This window comes from Malus sylvestris, chromosome 7, assembly GCF_916048215.2.
Source record: "Malus sylvestris chromosome 7, drMalSylv7.2, whole genome shotgun sequence".
Classification (NCBI taxonomy): Eukaryota; Viridiplantae; Streptophyta; class Magnoliopsida; order Rosales; family Rosaceae; genus Malus; species Malus sylvestris.
In genome coordinates, this window is record NC_062266.1 from 5,668,132 (window position 1) to 5,688,279 (window position 20,148).

At 40.0% G+C, this 20,148-nt stretch overlaps 1 protein-coding gene and 1 pseudogene across 1 annotated transcript; one reads left to right on the plus strand and one right to left on the minus strand.

Moving 5' to 3' along the window:
- Nucleotides 1–3,957: 3,957 nt before the first annotated feature.
- On the minus strand, nucleotides 3,958–10,170 carry LOC126628241 (uncharacterized; annotated as a pseudogene).
- Nucleotides 10,171–12,393: 2,223 nt separating this feature from the next.
- Nucleotides 12,394–14,123, plus strand: LOC126629461 (protein RESTRICTED TEV MOVEMENT 2-like). The gene is made up of 2 exons (XM_050299506.1): nucleotides 12,394–12,658; nucleotides 13,056–14,123. Exons 1-2 carry the CDS (start codon nucleotides 12,481–12,483, stop codon nucleotides 14,012–14,014), a joined length of 1,137 nt encoding a protein of 378 aa, XP_050155463.1. The 5' UTR covers nucleotides 12,394–12,480; the 3' UTR covers nucleotides 14,015–14,123.
- Nucleotides 14,124–20,148: the final 6,025 nt, after the last annotated feature.

Genomic DNA, 20,148 nt, shown 5'->3' on the forward strand with positions numbered 1-20,148 from the left:
CTGCCAAAGTTCAAAGCCTCTCAGAAAGTGTGTGAAGGCTGTCTTGTGGGGAAGCAGCATCGTGACTCTTTTCCTAGGGAAAGTGCGTGGAGAGCCTCGAAGATCTTTCAGTTGATACATGCTGACATTTGTGGTCCCATAAACCCAATCTCAAACAGTAAGAAGAGATATCTCATAACTTTTATTGATGATTATAGTAGAAGAACTTGGGTTTATTTTCTGGTGGAGAAATCAGAAGCTTTTGCAGTGTTCAAGATGTATAAAGCCAAAGTGGAGAAGGAAACAGGAGCATTCATAAGAAGTTTGAAGACGGATCGAGAAGGTGAGTTCACATCACATGAATTCACAGATTTTTGCAATGAGAATGGCATTCACAGACAGTTGACAGCTGCCTACACGCCTCAACAAAACGGCATTGCTAAGCGAAAGAATCGAACCATTATGAATATGGTTCGATGTATGTTATTAGAGAAGCATATTCCAAAGACTTTCTGGCTAGAAGCAGTGAATTGGGCAGTTCACATGTTGAATCGAAGTCCAACCCTTGGTGTGAAAAGCAAGACACCTGAGGAAGCATGGAGTGGGCGCAAACCATTGGTGGAGCATTTTAAGGTCTTTGGTTGCATCTCTCATGTGCACATACCTGATAGTAAAAGAGTGAAACTTGATGACAAAAGCATCAAATGCATATTGTTGGGGGTAAGTGAAGAATCCAAAGCTTATAGATTGTTTAACCCCATCTCAAACAAAATTATTATAAGTCGAGATGTGGTATTTGAGGAAGATCAACAATGGATTTGGGATGAAAGTCATGAGGAAGCTATCTTAGTTGATCTTGATGAAGAAACAGTTACAGAAGATGAAGGAAATGAAGAAGAAGATAAAGAAGAATCTGAAGCTCATGAGTCGGATGGTGATAACTCATTCGAATCAGAAGATGTCACAAATGAAGGCAGTGCACCTCAAGAGGGACGAGCTCGAAGGCCACCAATTTGGATGAGAGACTATGACACTGGTGAAGGTCTCTCTGATGAAGAAAGTATGAACCTGACTCATCTAGCCTTGTTTACTAACGGCGATCCCACTATTTATTGTGAAGCCATGAAGAGTGAGAAGTGGAAACAAGCAATGGATCGAGAAATAAAAGCAATAGAGAAGAATAATACATGGGAGTTGATTGACCTACCATCAGGAGGAAAAACTATTGGAGTAAAGTGGGTTTTCAAGATAAAATTGAATGAAAATGGAGAGGTGGACAAGTACAAGGCTCGGCTTGTTGCCAAGGGGTATAGCCAACAATATGGAGTAGATTTTTCTGAAGTGTTCGCACCAGTGGCACGATTGGATACAATTCGAGTGGTTATTTCCCTTGCTGCACAAAGGAGTTGGAAGATCTACCAACTCGATGTCAAATTAGCTTTCTTGCATTGAGAGATTAATGAAGAAGTCTTTGTTGAACAACCACCTGGATATGAACAGAAGGGAAGCGAAGCCAAGGTATATCGTCTCAAGAAGGCGCTATATGGGCTCAAGCAGGCTCCACGAGCATGGTACAGTCGAATAGAGGCGTATTTTATCAAGGAGGGCTTCAGCAAATGTCCCTTTGAGCACACATTGTTTATCAAGACAACCAATGAAGGTAAAATATTAACTGTATGCCTATATGTTGATGATCTTGTTTTCACTGGGAATGATGGAGTGTTGTTTGAGCAATTTAAGAAATCCATGATGATTAAGTTTGATATGACTGATCTCGGACAAATGAGGTACTTTCTTGGCATCGAAGTAATACAGACATCAAATGGTATTTTTATGAGTCAACGTAAGTATGCACATGAAGTGTTAGAAAGGTTTAACATGGGTCAGTGCAACTCAGTGCATAACCCTGCGGTTCCTGGTTTCAAACTCACTCGTGATGAAGGAGGAGCGAGAGTAGATAGCACATTTTATAAGCAGATGGTTGGAAGTCTTATGTACGTAACAGGTACACGACCTGATCTTATGTACATCGTAAGCCTAATCAGCAGGTACATGGAGTATCCTATTGAGACTCATTTGTTGGCAGCCAAAAGGATTTTAAGGTACATAAAGGGCACTGTTGAGTTTGGGGTATTCTACAAGAAGGGAGGAGATGAAGGGCTTATCGGCTATACGAACAGTGACTATGCTGGTGATCAAGATGACAGAAAGAGCACGTCAGGTTATATATTTATGATGAATTCAGGAGCAGTCTCATGTTCCTCGAATAAGCAACCAGTGGTCACTCTTTCCACCATTGAAGCAGAGTTCATTGCTGCAGCTTTAAGTGCGTGTCAAGTAGTGTGGTTAAGAAGGATTTTGAGTAGTTTGAATTTCAGGCAAACTGGTCCGACAATGGTTTATTGTGATAATGTCTCAACCATTAAGCTTTCAAAGAATCCAGTAATGCATGGTCATAGTAAACATATAGATGTAAGGTTTCATTTCCTTCGAGATCTTGTCAAAGATGAGGTAGTGGAGTTGCTGCAGTGTTCTACGCAGGAGCAAATAGCAGACATAATGACGAAGCCGCTGAAACTTGAAGTATTTCAGAAGCTGCGAGATTTAATGGGTGTTTGCAAATGCCCTAGAATAAACTGAATATCAATGGTATTCAGTTTAAGGGAGGATGTTGAAGTTATCCGAGATTCTAGATGATAGGGTTCCTTTATTCTAGGGTTTATTCCTAGACGTGCTAATAACCCTCCTACACTTGAGGGACAAGTTTGTTTGTTTTCTGTTTTGACTTAGTCGATTACCACGATTCTAGGGTTTGTTTATCGTGGGTTGTTATTTCACTTTCTGGTTGATGTAAAGCTATATAATAGCTAGTTGATGTCTTTCAGTTTAATAAGAATTCTCCCGAGTTTATCAGTGCAATATACTTTGTGTTCACAAAAGCTTTACGTTAACCTAGTTCAGTTCCAACAAAAACACCAAACAGCCACCTCGCTATTCTGATTCCGGGGGTTTTCTCCATTTTTCCACTAGAATCAATTTAGAAATATAAACTCGATCCTCCCTCCCGGACTCATGAGGAGGTCGGTCTCTCCTTGTGTTTTTGCAAGGTTTTGCTTCTCCTAGCCATTTCTGCATGTTTTTTTTATCATCCCTTTGGCTTGTTCGGGGTTGTTCTCCAGTTTTATGACTGGATCTTTCTCCCAAGTCATCTAGTGCGAACGCAAGCTTTCAACTAGTGCTAATTTATTGTTTGGTTGTTTTTGTTGCGTTGTGTTTCCATCTTTGCAGGGCAAAACCCTCTCTAAGAGCAGTTTTTCTTCGGTACGCCGTGTAGCATACAGGCATTTTTGTGACCGTCAGATTTCATCCTGCGGTTAAAACTGATTACCTTGTGACATCCTTAGAGTATAGAATATCGTGGGGGTTGGTTATGAATTGGAAGAAAAAAATACAACAAATTCCCCTTTTCACAAAACAAAATAACTCTTATTTTCAACTTCTATGCATACGCCCTTTCTAAAGGGTTACCATTTTTTGAAATAAAAAATGAGGATAACACGTGCAGCCGTCGGATCTTTTTTAATGAAATCGCGCAGCTAGAATCCCAAAAAACTCTTCACGTGGCAACCGTTCAATGGATGGATACTGTACTTCTTAACCACGTAACAAGCGTTTAATAAATGGTGATGCCTCAAAACTAAAACTTTATTGGATATGTGAATCTCTTCAGATCCCTATAGTCTGCACTATGATCCTAACATTCTTTTTCGACCAAGAGTCATACGTACACTATCACCAGAGATAATTATGCACTTTGTATTATATGAGTGCCTCGCTCATCACGTGACCAGATCGAGAGATGAGGGACACTTGTAATTTCCCCTAGCATAGAGGCACCCATGATTGTTTTTTGGTTGTGATTATCATGGATTGAAAGGCCATCATCACCAGCAATTCCAAAGCAAAAACAAAAAAAAATAAATTAAAAATTCAATGTATTAGCCAAAGCTTCTACATGTAATCGTTAAAATGGCTCGACAATGAATGCTTATAAATTTTCTAATTAACTCAAAAGTAGCGACATTGAAGTCAAACCTAATGTCAAATCCAGCAGAGGTTCCTCAAGCTTTTCCCTTCCTTCTTCTACCGTGGTCCATAAGCATAAGCTGTGTCCAAAACTACACCTCTAAACTATAAGCTCAGAATTAGAGCAACCACGACGACAAATATGCATGGCCTTGCAACAGCACCAGCTGAGGTTGACCTGCAGACATCAGATAGCTGTAATAAGTATCGTTCGTTACTAGTAACCAGTTCTTCCTTCTGTTTATATTACACCGGAATTCATGAATGATATAAAACAATAGGTAGTAACAGATATAGACTGAAACCTAGAAGCCACCACCGGCCTCAACTCCCTTGCATTATTTCATTTCTTTTTCTTTACCATTAAGTTTTATTGTATTAAAGACCGACCCACAAATAAACGTGCAAAGATGCTGTCCTATGTTCAAATGCAAGAAATAGCAAGGTGGACTGAAAGCAAACGCCATGAAAGAAATGCAACCGTACATGAGCCAACAATAACCGAATTCCTCTCTCTTCCCAGGAATGCATCAAACAGTAGTGAAAAGCATATAATTCAAATGGAAAAAAAGGGTAGAAGGATCACATAGAGGACTTCATGTGATCCCGTTTATAGCAAACGGGATGATATAGACCATTATTTACCGTATAGGACCCTCATGTTCTGGTGCAAAACAAGGGGAAAACAGTGAAATATATAAGAGGTCCTATATGGTGGAATACAAGGTCCCTACGATGGTCCTATACAGATGTACATGTATGAAATGTTACCTCGCTACAAGCTGCTTGACTGACTCAGTTGCAAGTCCATGCCCTAACGGGAAAAGTGGATCATAGTGTGAATCCCCAACATTCATTGGGAGTTGATCTACAGTTCTGAACCATGTCCTTGCAAGCTTTCCGCTGAATCCATGATCGCCAAAAAGGACATCAGTAATACCTTGGCCTTCAGAGCCTGGCAACCATGCTGCCACCAGAGCATCAATCGAGGAAATGTATGGTTCAATTACGATAGGTCTGCCAGTAATTAAGATAACAATGCACTTGACACTTTCACACACATTGCTGATGACACTAGGGCCAGGTTCCGCCATTGTTAGATTTGTGCTGTCTCCCAAAGTCTCAGCATAAGGGTGCTCACCAACCACAACAATAGCATATGCAAAGTTGTTGGACTTAACAAAATTGCCATCAGGATTTTCTCTGTAGACAACTTCTGTGCTTGAGTCAACTGTTGAGTTTATAGCACCAAGAATCGTAGTCCCTAATCATGAAAACAAAGTCTGTCAAGATCACTGCTCAAGTAGTTTCCTGGAATTAAACATTCTTTAAAAAAAAAAAAAGTGATTGAAATGTATTTGGACATATTCCAGTGCATGAAATAATACTTGAAGAGAAGTTTAGGAAATGTAATCTATTAATATAGCCATGAAAGCAGACTATACCGCTTGTATAGTTGTTGCCACTGAATCCTTGCCATGCCATTGTCCATCCACCGCATTGGTAACCCAGATTATCAGCATGACCGCCGGCAACTAGAATTTTGGACACCTTCTTGGGAAGAGGTATGACGGGATCTGTATTGTTCTTGCTTTTCCCATTCTTCAAAAGCACAAGGGATTTTCTGACAGCCTCCCTTGCCAAATCTCTATGAGCCTAGTAATGGCAAAAAATAAAATACAAAAAGGATGGATTCATATCAGTTAGTCACTAAATAAAAAACTTAACTCTTTAGTCTTTGCTAACATTGAAAATTGAGAAGGGAAGACCATGGAACTTGGACATCTTGGCCATTGAATGTAACACCAATTGCAAAAGGATAACTAGAAAAATTGGATTCAATAAGACTGTCCATTCTAACTTTATCGAACTATATACATCAATCAAATGACCAACATGAGAATTGCAATGCTGATATTTGATTATCTTTGATAAACTGACCTGGCTTCCAAGCTCATTGACTAGGCTGAGATCAGCCAAAGGGTTCTCAAAGAGACCCATGGTGAACTTGACAAGTAGAATCCTTCCCACAGCATCATCAATACGATCCATTGGAACCACGTTAGTCTTGACAAGGTTAATGAGATCATTAATGAACTCTTTATAATTGAAAGGGACCATGACCTTCAAAACACAGAGAACCATCTTCAGATTTTATAATTGCAAACCCAGAAAAAAAAATTATTACATATGCATTATTTTTCTCATTGTTTCACTGACTACAGTGTAGCAGAGACGCTATTATCTTCTTTCATTTCTGTAAGAGGTTTTTATATAAAATAAGACACGAACCATGTCAATTCCAGCTAGAACTGAAGCTTGGACAGAGTATGTGTAGTTTGAATGTGGTGGCGAGGTAATCCTGTCAATACCCTCCCAATCCGATATAACAAAACCCTGAATGTTCCACCAAAACACAATGTGCTGTTAGCATGAAACTGTGCAGAACACAGGTAAACGTACAATAGCCAAAATGAAGCACACCACACCTATTGTGAGACCAATAACAACCAGAATAGAAGATGAGTAATATTATCAATTTATATCTTAGTTTCGTATTAAATCTGAAATTTCATTTCATTAACACAGATGAAGCTTAAAGACACTAAAAATTGAGAACTGATGCAAATCAGGATAAATCATATAAGTGATACAATATTGATATATGCCCAGCTCATAAATTGTATCTAGAGTGATGAGCAAAAACTGCATCAGACGTTTGTTTGAATGTAGTAAGATGGATACAAAGACAACAATCTGTATTGACAACATCGTTGGGCACCGAGCAGTCAAGAAACAAGTTCGAAAAATGCAATGAAATGAAGATGATGTTAGACGGGAAATACAAGAATACGTAAATGCAATGAATCCATATATAGACAAAGTGTAAACATAGGAAAGTGAAGAATTATGCTAACCACTAGGCAATGTCCCCCAAAAAAAAAAAAAAAAAATCAATCACATTAATGTGTAATGTGGAAGTAATTTGAATTTGATTAAACATGCTGGGGCCAACATGTGGAAAATACCCAATGTTGAGGAAAAATAGATAAGACTGACAAGTATTTGAAGAATAAAAATAGACTGAGGGCAAGAACAGTTATAAAAAGCAGTCAACTAGTCACGATTACGAACATATACTTTGAAATCCTGTGATTCAAGCTATAAGATGTCGAGGAAGAGAATACCACACAAATAAAACTACCGATAATTGCAATATGCAAAATTTTGGTACCAGAAACCTTTCTTGTATTGATGGTAAGATGTTAAACACTGGGGTGTGTTTGTTTCATGATTACATCAAATCTTGGTAAACAAGCTTGGATATAAATAAAAGTAAATAAAATGCTACCTTAAATTTAAGGGTGCCCTTGAGGAAGTTCGTAATTAGATCACGGTTTGCATGCATCTTATCCCCATTCCAACTGGAGTAGGAAATCATCACGGTTGAGACGCCCTTGATGATCGAATCAGAATAGGCAGGCATGTGGATGCTAAGCAACTCGTGCCGGTCAGTCACAGTGTTGTTCTCATTAATGCCCCTGCTTGTCCCACCATCACCGACAAAGTGCTTTGCACAAGCTGCAACCTTTTTCCTACAACATAATAAATAAAAAATATACCAGGAATCACTAAAAGCTTGAGTATAGTAACAGAAGCAAACATGCAAACATGAGGTGAACTTCTAACATATAATTTCAGCAGTTGAAACTTGAAGCAGAGTTTTCACAAATAAATAATTGAAGTACAAGAATATTAATAAGGAAAATATTTTAGTAAACTGGCTATCTTTGTGGGATACGATATACATGGTTCACTTATGCATCATGTAAGGCAAACCATGAGATAGACCTGTGGAGAGATTTTTATCAATTGTGATTGTTAAGTTTATCATTGTTCTATAAAAGCTTAATAGCAGCAACAAACATCAACCAAAATTTAAAGAAAATAAAGGGGAAAATAAATAAAGGAATCAGTAAATTCATTTTATTTATTATTGAATTCATAACTAGAAAAACATGATATATGTTCCAAATTATCTTTCTTTTTTCCAGAGGAGTAAAATTATCTTTCTTACTCACAAAATCAAGTAAATTAAGATCAGGAACAATACTAAGGTATGACTGTATCTTTTAAATCAAACAAACGGAAAATTAAAATTAAAATGAACAGAGAAAAGACAAAGAAAAGATAGAAGTATGCTTATTTTCATAAATTCATACTTTCCACCAACATATGGCACTCCTTTACGAGAATTAGCAGGGATATCTCCCTGCAAACCTGGAATAATCTCTGTCATTTCCTCCACAATTTTGTGATCTTCACTGTAGCTTTCATAACATCGACCCCATCTTGGATCTCTACATACCTATATAGGAAGTTCCAGGTAATGCACAGAAGTCACCAGATGGAGAAAATAAGGACATCGTTATCCACGTAAAAGAAGAAAATGCAGAACACATAAATCCTTTTTGCAATATGTTATTTACCGCAATGCATGGAGCAAATACATAAGGAATCCCAGTAGCTCGGGCTTCAAGAGCAGTTGCAGAACCAATTCTTCGTACCAGATCAGGGTCCCTGTATACTGGAAATATTTAATAGGAAGAAGACACATTCAATGAACTAAATGGAAAACATCTCAAAGGATTTTGAAATGCGTGGTTAGTTATTTTAAAGCTTGCTGGAGTAGGACAGAAATTTACTTGTAGGGATTTGACTCTAACGGATCCTTGTTGTAGTTATACAGTTATAGAGTGCTTCTTTTAAAAGATAGTGATAGATCTCATCCTTTGTGTAAAAATACAACAATGCACTATCATGTTGTGAAACGAAGCAAATCGAATCTGAAATTTTTACTTGCCTGGTAGCTCCAAGCCCAACATTATGCGGAAATATTGTAGCATTATAGACATTATTGTGTCCATGAACAGCATCAATGCCATAGATCATTGGAATGCCCAAACGACTAGATAGAGCTCCCTTCTGAAATTCATTAATCATGTTAACCCAGTCTTCAGCACTAGCTTCTGGAAGTGGTGCACTGCCACCACCGCTCAATACACTACCTGCACAAACCAACAGACATCATCACTCAACTGTCTTATCAACTCATTGTGTTCAATATTTTTCTTTGTACAGAGAGTCTTACTCCCTCCAAGGCAACCAAGCATGGGGGGAAAAGGAGAACAATCTCAAGCCTTGCTAATTGAATAAAGAAGAACCAATCTCATAACCGGATACGTTTTTACTCCCTCCAAAGTCAAGTGATATTTTCCTGTTTAGTGAAATGCAATAAAGAGATGAAATGTGTGGTTTTTTTTTTTTTTTTTTTTTTGGTGTCAACAAAGCAGGAATCTTTACATATGTTTGGGAAAAGTTGCACAGTAAGTACAAATTCCTAATATTGACACCTCAAACATCCTATGCACAAACATCTATCGCTGCCGGACAACCCCAAATGGATTGCAGGGATTTTCTACCAACTGCACCCCTTCCTTTAGCCACTTCAACCGATACATTTGTATATATAAATTAAATTCACTAGAGAACACCCCATCTCATGCGTGAGCACCTTTTTATTAAGATAAAAGTCCACAAGAAAGATACACAAGAATGGAGTTGTGCCAAAAGTCACTTAACAGCTTGGTTTGAAGCTAAAGCAGGAAGGAAATGCGGAGACTATGCGACACAAAATGCAGTTACTTGAAGCTTGCACAGACACTAGAAATGAAACAATTTACGTTGATGTACATCAGACACAGTCGAAGGTAGTTGGCTTACCAATGGAGTAAGTTTTCATAGTATCAACAGAGGCAACACTCCTATCAATCTGCACCATCTGACCAATCTTTTCTTCAAGAGTCATTCTACTAAGAAGGTCTCCAACTCGAGCAGCCGGTGGTTGGGATGGATCTTTGTACTTGATGTAATCGGCTTTCACCGTTACAAAACCCATCCACCACCAAACCAACAACAAACCCACCAATGGTAACGAAACCCAAGCCATTGTAACACGGTCCCTTTCACTCTGGTAAACCAAACACGAAAGAGCGAAATTACAGAATGCCCATCATTTGTTCTAACCATTATATCTGTTTGGTGGCTGAGAAAATGCAAGACACGGAAAAAAGTATGCAAAGAGTTTTTGTTGAATGTGATTGTCCTTGTTGCACAAGGACATTATATTTTTAAAATCAATTAAATTACATACAATTATTTTGTATAATAATAATAATCTGAATGGACCCCAAAGCAATCATTTTCCAAATTTAAAATCCTAGTTGCTGATAGTAGCTTATTATATTTTCTCTTATCGGAGATCATGTGAAACACAATCTATATAATGAGGAACCAGCAAGATACAGCAACCATATAAATCCAAATATTTTCAACATAAAAAAATAAAAAAATTCACTGTCTTAATCTTCCTAAAATTCTCAGATGCTAAAACAAAAGCAAATACTCCAGCATTAACAATTAATATATATATATATATATATATATATATATATATATATAATCAAAGAAGAAAAAGAGCAGCATTGTGATTTACAGAGAGAGAGATCTTACAGTGAGAGTGTAAAAAGGAAAGAGAGAGAGAGTGTGTGAGAGAAGGAGAAAGAGAGAGAGAGATGAGGAATCAGTATTCAGCAGCGTTAATGCAACTGAAAGGAATGAATTTCAGTTTTATAGGCAGCTCGCTCAGGCAGCGAGTACAAAGAAGAAGAAGCCGATTTATAATTATTAATTAGAGAGAGAAAGAGGAAGGAAGAGTCTTGACTTGTGTCGTCATCTGAATTTTTTTATTTTTTTTTATTTTTTATCTTTGAAAATGGGAACAACAGTAGCAAGTCACGATTATTTTTTTTTTTTAATGGCCGAAAAGACTCATAGAAGTATTTCAATCTCTTCATGGCCACAAGTCTGGCTTCCACTGGTGGTTTTCTTTTCAAATATTTTGCTCTTTCATTCTGGTGTTCTTTTATTTATTAAAGTAAAAAGGGAAAAAAAGAACGTGGGTTTGAAATTTTAATCGGTTGGTTTGTGCAGTTGTAACTTTACCTTTGTGAGAGTAACGTGGGAATGTTGAGAATCTCCTGAACGTGGCTTTTCGTAAATCACCATTCTCATCTTAATCCTAATTAATTCCTACCTAATCATCCTAAAAGAACCTTTTTTACCCATAAAACTCTCCTCAACTAAAATAGACAAGTTAATGCAAACGTTATCAGAACTCGTTGTTACCTCATAGTTTAGCCCAATGTTTTATAATATTGACACGAGAATTGACATTAAACTACGACGTGACAGAAAATTCATTGTGAGTCTCACTCTTGATATTTTGGCTTAAATTATTTGACTCCACGATACTCAATTAAATCCTTTTTTTTAGGATTGAATGCAACCCTATGGTTCCATATTTAGTAATTCCCGAACTTTTTCTTCTGTATTGAAGATCATGTCAGGATGAAATCTTTACTAATTAACCATTTATCAATAATCACTTTTTGTTTTAGGTCAATAAAAATGTGACATGGTTTGAAGCCCACTTGGTTTGAATGGGCCACCTTATGTTGCCCGGCCACTTGAATTCTTGTTTGCACAATTGGTTCCTTCTCACCCTCCCACTACAGTCAGTACAAGGTCAAATCCAAAGCCCACCCCAGGTTTCAATTCGATTCCTTCATGCAGGCTTGCAGACTCTTCCCATCCAATACAAATTGGGGTTGTCCAGTCTACACATCCATTTTAATTTTTGACCGTCAAATCAAATAAATTGAAAAAGATTAACATACAAAAATTAACAAGGGTTGTGTGAGAAGTAAAAATAAATATTTGGATAGCACCATTAACACAAATTCATGCAAATGTGTTTAAGTATGACCTATGAAGCACAGATACAGCGGCATAATACAACAAATTTGTAAAATTGAGGATACGATACGATATAAATACAATTATTAAATTATATATTAATAATATAAATTTTATTGGAGGTTAACAAAATATCACTTGCCGAAAATTAGAGCAATTTACAATAACGTCTTTGTAAAAAGAAAATGAAAGAAGTGAGGAAGATAAAACCCTAATTGATGGGTAAGGGCAACCAACCAGCTTTAGTTTTAGTTTGCAGGTGAGGTTATACCTCGTACAACACCAAGGGACGCTTGAAATCGTAAAACACCACAAAACCAAAGCAACCAAAAAGGAATATTGGAAGAGGAATAGTCCCACTAATAAGAAACCTCTACTCCCCAATCCCCCCTCCCCCCATATAAATTGTCACGCAGGCCACCCAACATTCCTACAAGAAACCCAAAACCAAGCACCAATAATACAGTCTCTAACAAAAGGTAGGCAAACAGGAGAGAGAAAGAGAAGAGAGAGAGAGACGTTTGGGATGAACCGAAAATGGCATACCAAATCTCGAACCGAAAGTCTTCGGGACAAGAATCCAACGACCGATCCCGAACCTCTGGTGCTAATACCCGCCCAAGACAATCCCATCGTACCATTTATGAAGATTTCCAGCCCCACTTTGAATTGATGGAAGAGCAGGAAGCTCACATTGTACAAGTTCATCTGCCTGGTCTCTTCCTCTTCTTTTCCTACTTTCTTTCTTTACCGGACTCTTTAGTCAAGTTGGGCACTCATTTGGAATTGCTTCTTTACAAGACATTTTTGTTCATTAGCACCTTTAGTAAAAGCGCTTTTATTAGAAGCACGTCAAAATTTTTAATAAAATTGCAAGTGCTTTTTTGAACCCAAAAACACTTCTAACTTTTTTTTACCAAACATGATCATAAGCGCTTTTTATGATTTGAAAGCGGTTTTTAGTTATTTTAAAATTAATTAATTGTATCAAATTACGTTGGTATTATATTAACAATCTACATTATTTTATAGAGAGCTGGGAGAATTCTCGACTCACTAAACAACTGAACTGACCTAACTCACGTGTTGCAAAATATATGGTTTATCTTCAGGTTTTGTGAAGGAGCAGGCTAAAATTAAATTTATGCAAAACCCTAGTGTGATTAGGGTTTATGGACAAAGACCTCTCGGCGACAACAAATGGAGCCGTTTCAACCAAACATTTCCAGTTCAACAGAATTGCGACGCAAGTAAAATTCATGGCAAATTTAGCAATGGGATTCTTACCATTACAATACCAAAGAAAGTCATCACATGGACTGCAACAGCCAAACCTATCAAGGAGCCACCACCAAAAACTGCTGCAACCACGGCCGAGCCGAAGACACACAAAGTTCAAGATGACCTAATTCCTTCAAAGCCCAGTTTGACAACATCGGCAGGCCCTCCAAAAACTGCTATCATACCAAAAATTGCTGCTTCTGCTCAAGGTGAACAACAAGGGGGCAAGACAAGTGCTCAGGAAGTTTCTGTTGCTGCCGCGTCGAAGGCAGAAAAGGCTTCTTTCACTACCAGAGATGAAAAAGAAATGGTTAACAAGAATGGTCGTCCTCCATTAGCTCATCCGAAAGGCACTGCAGTTGAGACAGAAGCACGAAAGGATAAAGAGGATGACGCTCTTCCAAAACCAATTTCATCGATCCAGAAGGAAAAAGAAAGGGATGAGAAGAGGTTGATACCGTTGACTAGTCCGGAAACAAGCAAAGCCGAGACTAAGTCTGAAGAGGGTGGTCAGGATGGAAAGAGAGGAAAGGCTTCTGTCGAGAGTGTTTATCGAACGGGGGTTGAAAACAAGGATCAGAAAAAAGCAAAAGGGAAGGCTGAAGATGAGGGTTCTATTGCCGCACATGTGATGGCTGCTGCAAATGAGCGTATGAAACATCTCGGAAGCAGGATGAATGATGAAGAGAAGAAGATATTGATCAATATGGGCGCAACGATTCTAGTTTTTATCGCACTAGGGGCTTCTGCATCCTACAATATGTGGTCCTCTGGGAAAGGCAAAAACTAAGGCCGGCATATTTTCACATTCCATTACAAATCTTTTATTAGATACTACACAAACACATAAACAAGTATTACAGCTTTTACATTCATTTTACCACCTCAGGTTTGAGATCTATTACAACCTCATACAACATCTTCAAAAAATTTTACTTTCATATTTAACGTACTATTTTATTTCAATATAATACATCCGTTATGTGGAGCAAAAAATATTCACTAGGCGACACGTGGACTTTTGAACGAAAGAGGACAAAAATACCCTTGAGGCATACCGGGATTCCTACGCGCAAGTAGTGGGTAATCATCCACAACCAATTCAAAAATGCTCCAGAAGAGGTAAACAATTCTAAATTATCTTATTTTAGGTAATTATTTCCAAAACTTAATTTCCCTAATACATTATTTAGTTAATTAATTATCTAAATAATATATTCTTCCCATATCTCCTAAAATAATCCTTTAATTATCAATTTGAAACATCCACTCAAACCTAAAAAATAGTATAGGGCCGGCTATCCCATTCAAAACCTAATTCATCACCTTTTTTCTACCTTTTCCATCATTTCTTCCCTTTTATTAGCCAATCAATACCATAAAGTACTAAAACATTTCCTTTCATATTTAATTAGCCAATTAATTGGCTAATTAAACCTAAAATAAAACCTAAAACTCCCACCTAGTAGCCGGCCACATTCCCTCCCTTCTTTTCCCTACCTTTTCTGATTTCCTCCACTTTATTACCCAAATAAAGCTAGTCATTCAATTTGGTAACTTCCCATTTATTTCTATCATATTTTATTAGCCAATAAAGTGACTAATTAAACCACAAAAATTCACCAAAAACACACACAAAGGGGCCGGCCACTTTCTTGAAAAAGTGGACCAACTTAGTCCTATAAATAGTCACCCATTTTTACCAAACACTCATTCCAAACCTCTTGCAAAAAATCCCAAATACTCTAAACACTATTTCTCTCTAAAAATTCTAACTTTGGCATCGGAGGTTCTTCGGCCAAAGCCCCCCCATTCATCATGGGCGCGTGAGGCTTTTGGCCTTAACCTAAGGTGCTAGTTGTTTTGTAGGTGCAAAATCGTCCAAGATCGAGGAGGAGAAAATTTGCATCCACAAATTGGTGCTTTCATTGAGAGTTGAAATCCATACTCGTAGAAGACTCTCGCACAAAAAGGTTTTTTCTTTATTTTCTAGTCCATTTGAATATTTTTCATACGTTCTTATTATTAGAATTTTTTACTTGTAAAGGTTCTTTGATAAAACGTATAAGAAAAATATAATGGCTGGAAATTTAGAAAATTACGCAAGTAAAAATTCTAATATTCAAGAAAGGGAATTGCGGAGATCCGTGAAGCAAAATGCGACAATAAGGGGATCAGCATCATCACCACGAGCTTCCACCATGGGAACCACCGCGGTGGCTACTTCGGTAGCCGCTCGTGGCGAGGTCCATGGGGCCTTCACCACAGCCACCATGGGAACCACCACGGTGGCTACTTCGGTAGCCACTCGAGGCGAGGTCCATGGAGCCTTCACCACGGCCCGAGCCGTGCCATCCAAGTTTACGTGGATCCAAGCCCAAGCCTCGCATTCACGTGCACCGCGCATTGAGCAGCCTGCTCCCGTGATCCAGCCTGCTCCAACTATCCAGCCTGCCCCAGTGATCCAACCTGCCCCTGCAGCCCAACCTGCTCTCATGATTTCCCAAGTCGGCCCGAGACAATTTCAACCATCCGGACCAATCATCGAAGCTGAGGCATTTTCACCACATTTCTCTGCAGATTTGACATTCCCCAACTCAAATCTCGCACTTGGAGTCAACCACCATTTTATTGTTCAAGGAGGTGCATTCCATCCAAGTTCTTCCAATCCGAATGGCGAACAAAATTTGTCCCGACAAGTCATAGAATTGACGAGCGCCCTTGCACAACAAACTACCTTGGTGAATCAACTTTTACAACGCACTGAGATGCAACGCGCCCACGATGAAGTTTCCCGAAGTAGAACAAAGGTAGACAATGAGCCTTTTAAGCAGCGTCCTGGAAAACAGCCATTCAACCCATCACAAGTTGAGCATTCAGACAGTGCACACTCTCGATTGGGCCCCCGAAATAGCGTATACTCCCTTCTTAGCGCTCGGAGGAGCGTGCATTCTCGGTTAGGCCCACGGGCAAGTATACATTCACGGTTGGGGCCACGCTTTGATAATCAACATGGGCAGCCTTCCAGGCAGAGCATTCATTCGCGATTAAGCTCACAAGGAGTTTTCTCCACATCACATCGGAGCAGACAGCCTGACAAATGGAAGGAAACAATCATTCAATCCGGCTCTAGTTCAACCAGTAGCCTGCAAAGAAATCCCTCGCCTGCTAGGAATCTATCTCATCCATTGCAGCCACAGCGTAGACGAGCCGAGCGAGAAGAAGAGCAGCCTAGACCGGTAGAAAAAGACCAATGGCAGCCAAAGGTTCCGCTACCCTAACAAAAGCAAATCCAAGAAGAGGTAGAAAGGCTTTTCAATGAACGGATGCGTGATTTTCGGCGCAACGAAATGGTTGATGAGGCATTAAGGCGAGATATGACCAACATAAGCAAATCACCTTTCGCGGATGAGATCGAGCAGGCAAAGCCTCTGCGCAAGTTTAGCATGCCGCACTTCACATCTTTCAAAGGAGACGGGGATCCCGAAAGACACTTAAAGCATTACCGAAGTGCGATGGTCCTTTATTGGAATAATGACGCCCTTATGTGCAAAATATTAGCCACTACTTTACAAGGCGAGGCACAAAATTGGTTTCATACCTTGCCGGCACGATCTATCCAGAATATTGATGATCTTTCCTTGGTTTTCACCAAAGAATACTCATCTTATCGATCGATCAAGAAGAAGTCCGATCACCTGTTCAACGTAAAGAAAAACCCAAAAGAGTCGCTTCGCGATTACGTGAAGAGATTCAAAGCAGAGAAGGCGAAGATCGTCGGATGCGACAACTCGATAGCAAGTGCAGCCTTCCAAAAATGACTACCAGCAGACCACCCACTGTTTGGAGAAATGATCATGAAAAAAGACCTAACTCTAGCAGATTCCTTTGCTCTGGCAGAAAAGCATGCGCTTTGGGACGAGGCTCGACAAGCAGAAAAGGCTCCCAAACAGCCTCGAAAAGAGTTGGCAGCTGCTCAAAAGAAGGATGAAAAACAACCCAACAAGGGCAAGCAGGAGTTCAAGCGCAGGGACCGACCCACGACCAAAGAAGGCCCGATGACCAATAACTATTCTAAGTTCTCAATTCCGATTCATCAAATCCTTCGTGACATCAAGAATGAACCATGGTTCAAGTTGCCGAAACAGTCAAAATGAGATACTTCCAAGTTGGACCACACCAAGTATTGCGCATTCCACCGAGGTCCTGGTCACACAACCAACGACTGCTACACTTGGAAGAACTACCTAGAAAAACTCGTGAAAAAAGGCAAAGTCGATAGATATTTGGACAAGCCAGCTGAGCAGCCAAAAAAGAATGCAGACGGAGATGAGGAGCCACCAACTAAGATGATTCGAATCAATGGCATTTTCGCTGAATCCGAGCACTTGGGGGCCACTAATAATTCCAAAAAGAGGAAGATCCAGCAGGCTTTACTAATCTCACAAGTTCAAGCTGTCGATACCCAACCTGGACCTATCATTGGCTTCACGGAGCAGGATGCGGAAGGAGTCGACTTCCCACACGACGATGCATTAGTAGTATCTGTCCAACTAGCCCATGCTATAGTCGACAGGATGATGGTTGACAATGGAAGTGCGGTCAACCTACTTCAACTTTCAGTCATTCAGAAGATGGGCCTGGAAAGTACAATCATACGTCGGGCAGAGGTACTTACTGGATTCAACGGACACACCTCAACTGCCATTGGCCATATCACACTTGACGTAAAAACACCGCCAGTCGTTTCAAAGCAAACATTCATGATTGTAAGTGACCCGTCTCCCTACAATGGGATTCTTGGGATACCTTGGTTGATCAAGCTGGATGCTGTCACTTCCGTCAAGTATCAAAAAATCCGATTCCGCATCCCGGGAGGAGGAGTCGGAGAGATCAAGTCTGACCAGGTTTCATCCCGACGATGCACTGTGCAAATGTTGAAAGAAACAAAGAAGAAGACCTTTACCCCCGTAGAGGTTACCGGAGTCCAAAAGGGCAAAGAAATTGCCAAATAGCAATTACAGCAGGTAGATCGAGAAGATGGCGCCCAAGCAGACAAGATAGGATGGAAACCCGAAGAGGACGCCGAAGACATCATTCTTGATCCCCAACAGCCGGAAAAGATGGCTAAAATTGGCTCATGACTAAGCCCAGACGAGAAAGAAGAACTCACAATTTTCCTTAGGAAAAATCGAGATATCTTCGCATGGTCACCATCCGACATGCCCGGTATTGACCCCAAGGTGGCCTGCCACAAACTGCACGTCGATCCAACTGCCAAACCGGTAATTAAAAAAAGAAGACATTTCACTCCCGAACGAGTAGCGATCATCGAGGCAGAAATCGACAAACTATTGGAGGCCGGTTTCATAGAAGAGGTAGCACACTCGGCATGGCTTGCTAATGTCGTACTAGTCATGAAGAAAAAGAAGGGCAAATGGAGGGTTTGCGTAGACTACACCGACCTCAACAAAGCATGCCCAAAAGACCATTATCCTGTCTCCCGGATTGATCTATTAGTAGATTCAACTTCTGGAAACCAGTTGCTTAGTTTCTTAGATGCGTACTCCGGCTACAACCAGATAGCCATGCATGAGCCCGACAAGGAGAAAACTGCGTTCGTGATAGAGCGAGGCACTTACTGCTACAAGGTCATGCCCTTTGGCCTCAAGAACGCGGGAGCCACTTACCAAAGGCTAGTAAATATGATGTTCAAAAAGCAAATTGGGGTAACCATGGAGGTCTATGTCGACGATATCATGGTAAAGGGCAAGCAGCGATTAGATCATATTCGTAATTTAGCAGAAACTTTCAATATCCTTAGAAGGTACAAGATGAAGCTCAACCCCACCAAGTCCACGTTTGGAGTATCTTCAGGCCGATTCCTAGGGTACTTAGTAACCCAACGAGGAATTGAAGCACATCCCAAGCAAATCCAAGCAATCATAGAGATGAAATCTCCAACTACCTTGAAGGAGATCCAAAGCTTGACCGGACGAGCAGCCGCCCTTAATCGCTTCCTTTCACGATCCACCGATCGATGCAAACCCTTTTTCAAAGCTATCAAAAGGGCACAAAAAGACAAATGGGATGAAGAATGCGAAAAAGCTTTCCAAGACTTGAAGAATTATCTTACATCACCTCCCTTACTATCCAAGCCGGAAGCAGCGGAGGATTTGTACATTTATTTGGCAGTTTTCGAGGTAGCAGTGAGTTCTGCTCTTATACGAGAAGAGCTGGGGGCCCAACTGCCGGTATTCTACACTTCTAAAGCTCTTCTCGATACGGAAACAAGATATCCGAAGATTGAAAAATTAATTTTGGCGTTAGTTGTTGCGGCTCGGAAGCTCAGACCATACTTTCAAGCTCATACGGTCATTGTTATGACTCAATATCCCTTACGATCAATATTACATGGTCCGGACGCTTCTCAACGAGTGATGAAATGGGCATTGGAACTTGGCCAATATGGTTTAGTTTTTCAACCTCGCACAACGATAAAGGCCCAAGCCTTGGCAGACTTCGTGGTAGAATTCAAACCTAGCCTAGGCAACGCAACAGTGCGGCCCAACGACGCCCCAGAAGCAGCCGAGAGTACCTTAGCCACACTTACTCCATCCAATAAAGATTTCTGGAACTTGCATGTCGACGGTGCATCCAACTATAAAGGCTCGGGAGCAGGTGTAGTTCTTGTTACTCCAGATGGCTCAATGCTCGAGCAGGCGATCACTCTAGGTTTCAAAGCATCCAATAACAAAGCAGAGTACAAGGCTCTACTAGCAGGCCTCCGAATGGCAAAAGACTTGGCGGTGAAGAAACTCGCAATTCATTCTGATTCCCAACTAATCACCAGCCAGGCTACTGGGGAATACATGGCAAAACACCCAAGGATGGCACAATACCTAGAGAAAGTACGCCAGCAGC

Coding starts and splice junctions, on each gene's coding strand:
- LOC126629461 (XM_050299506.1), top strand. CDS start 12,481: ATGGCATACCAAATCTCGAACCGAAAGTCTTCGGGACAAGAATCCAAC. Junction 12,659..13,055: donor TGTACAAGTTCATCTGCCTG/GTCTCTTCCTCT, acceptor GTTTATCTTCAG/GTTTTGTGAAGGAGCAGGCT.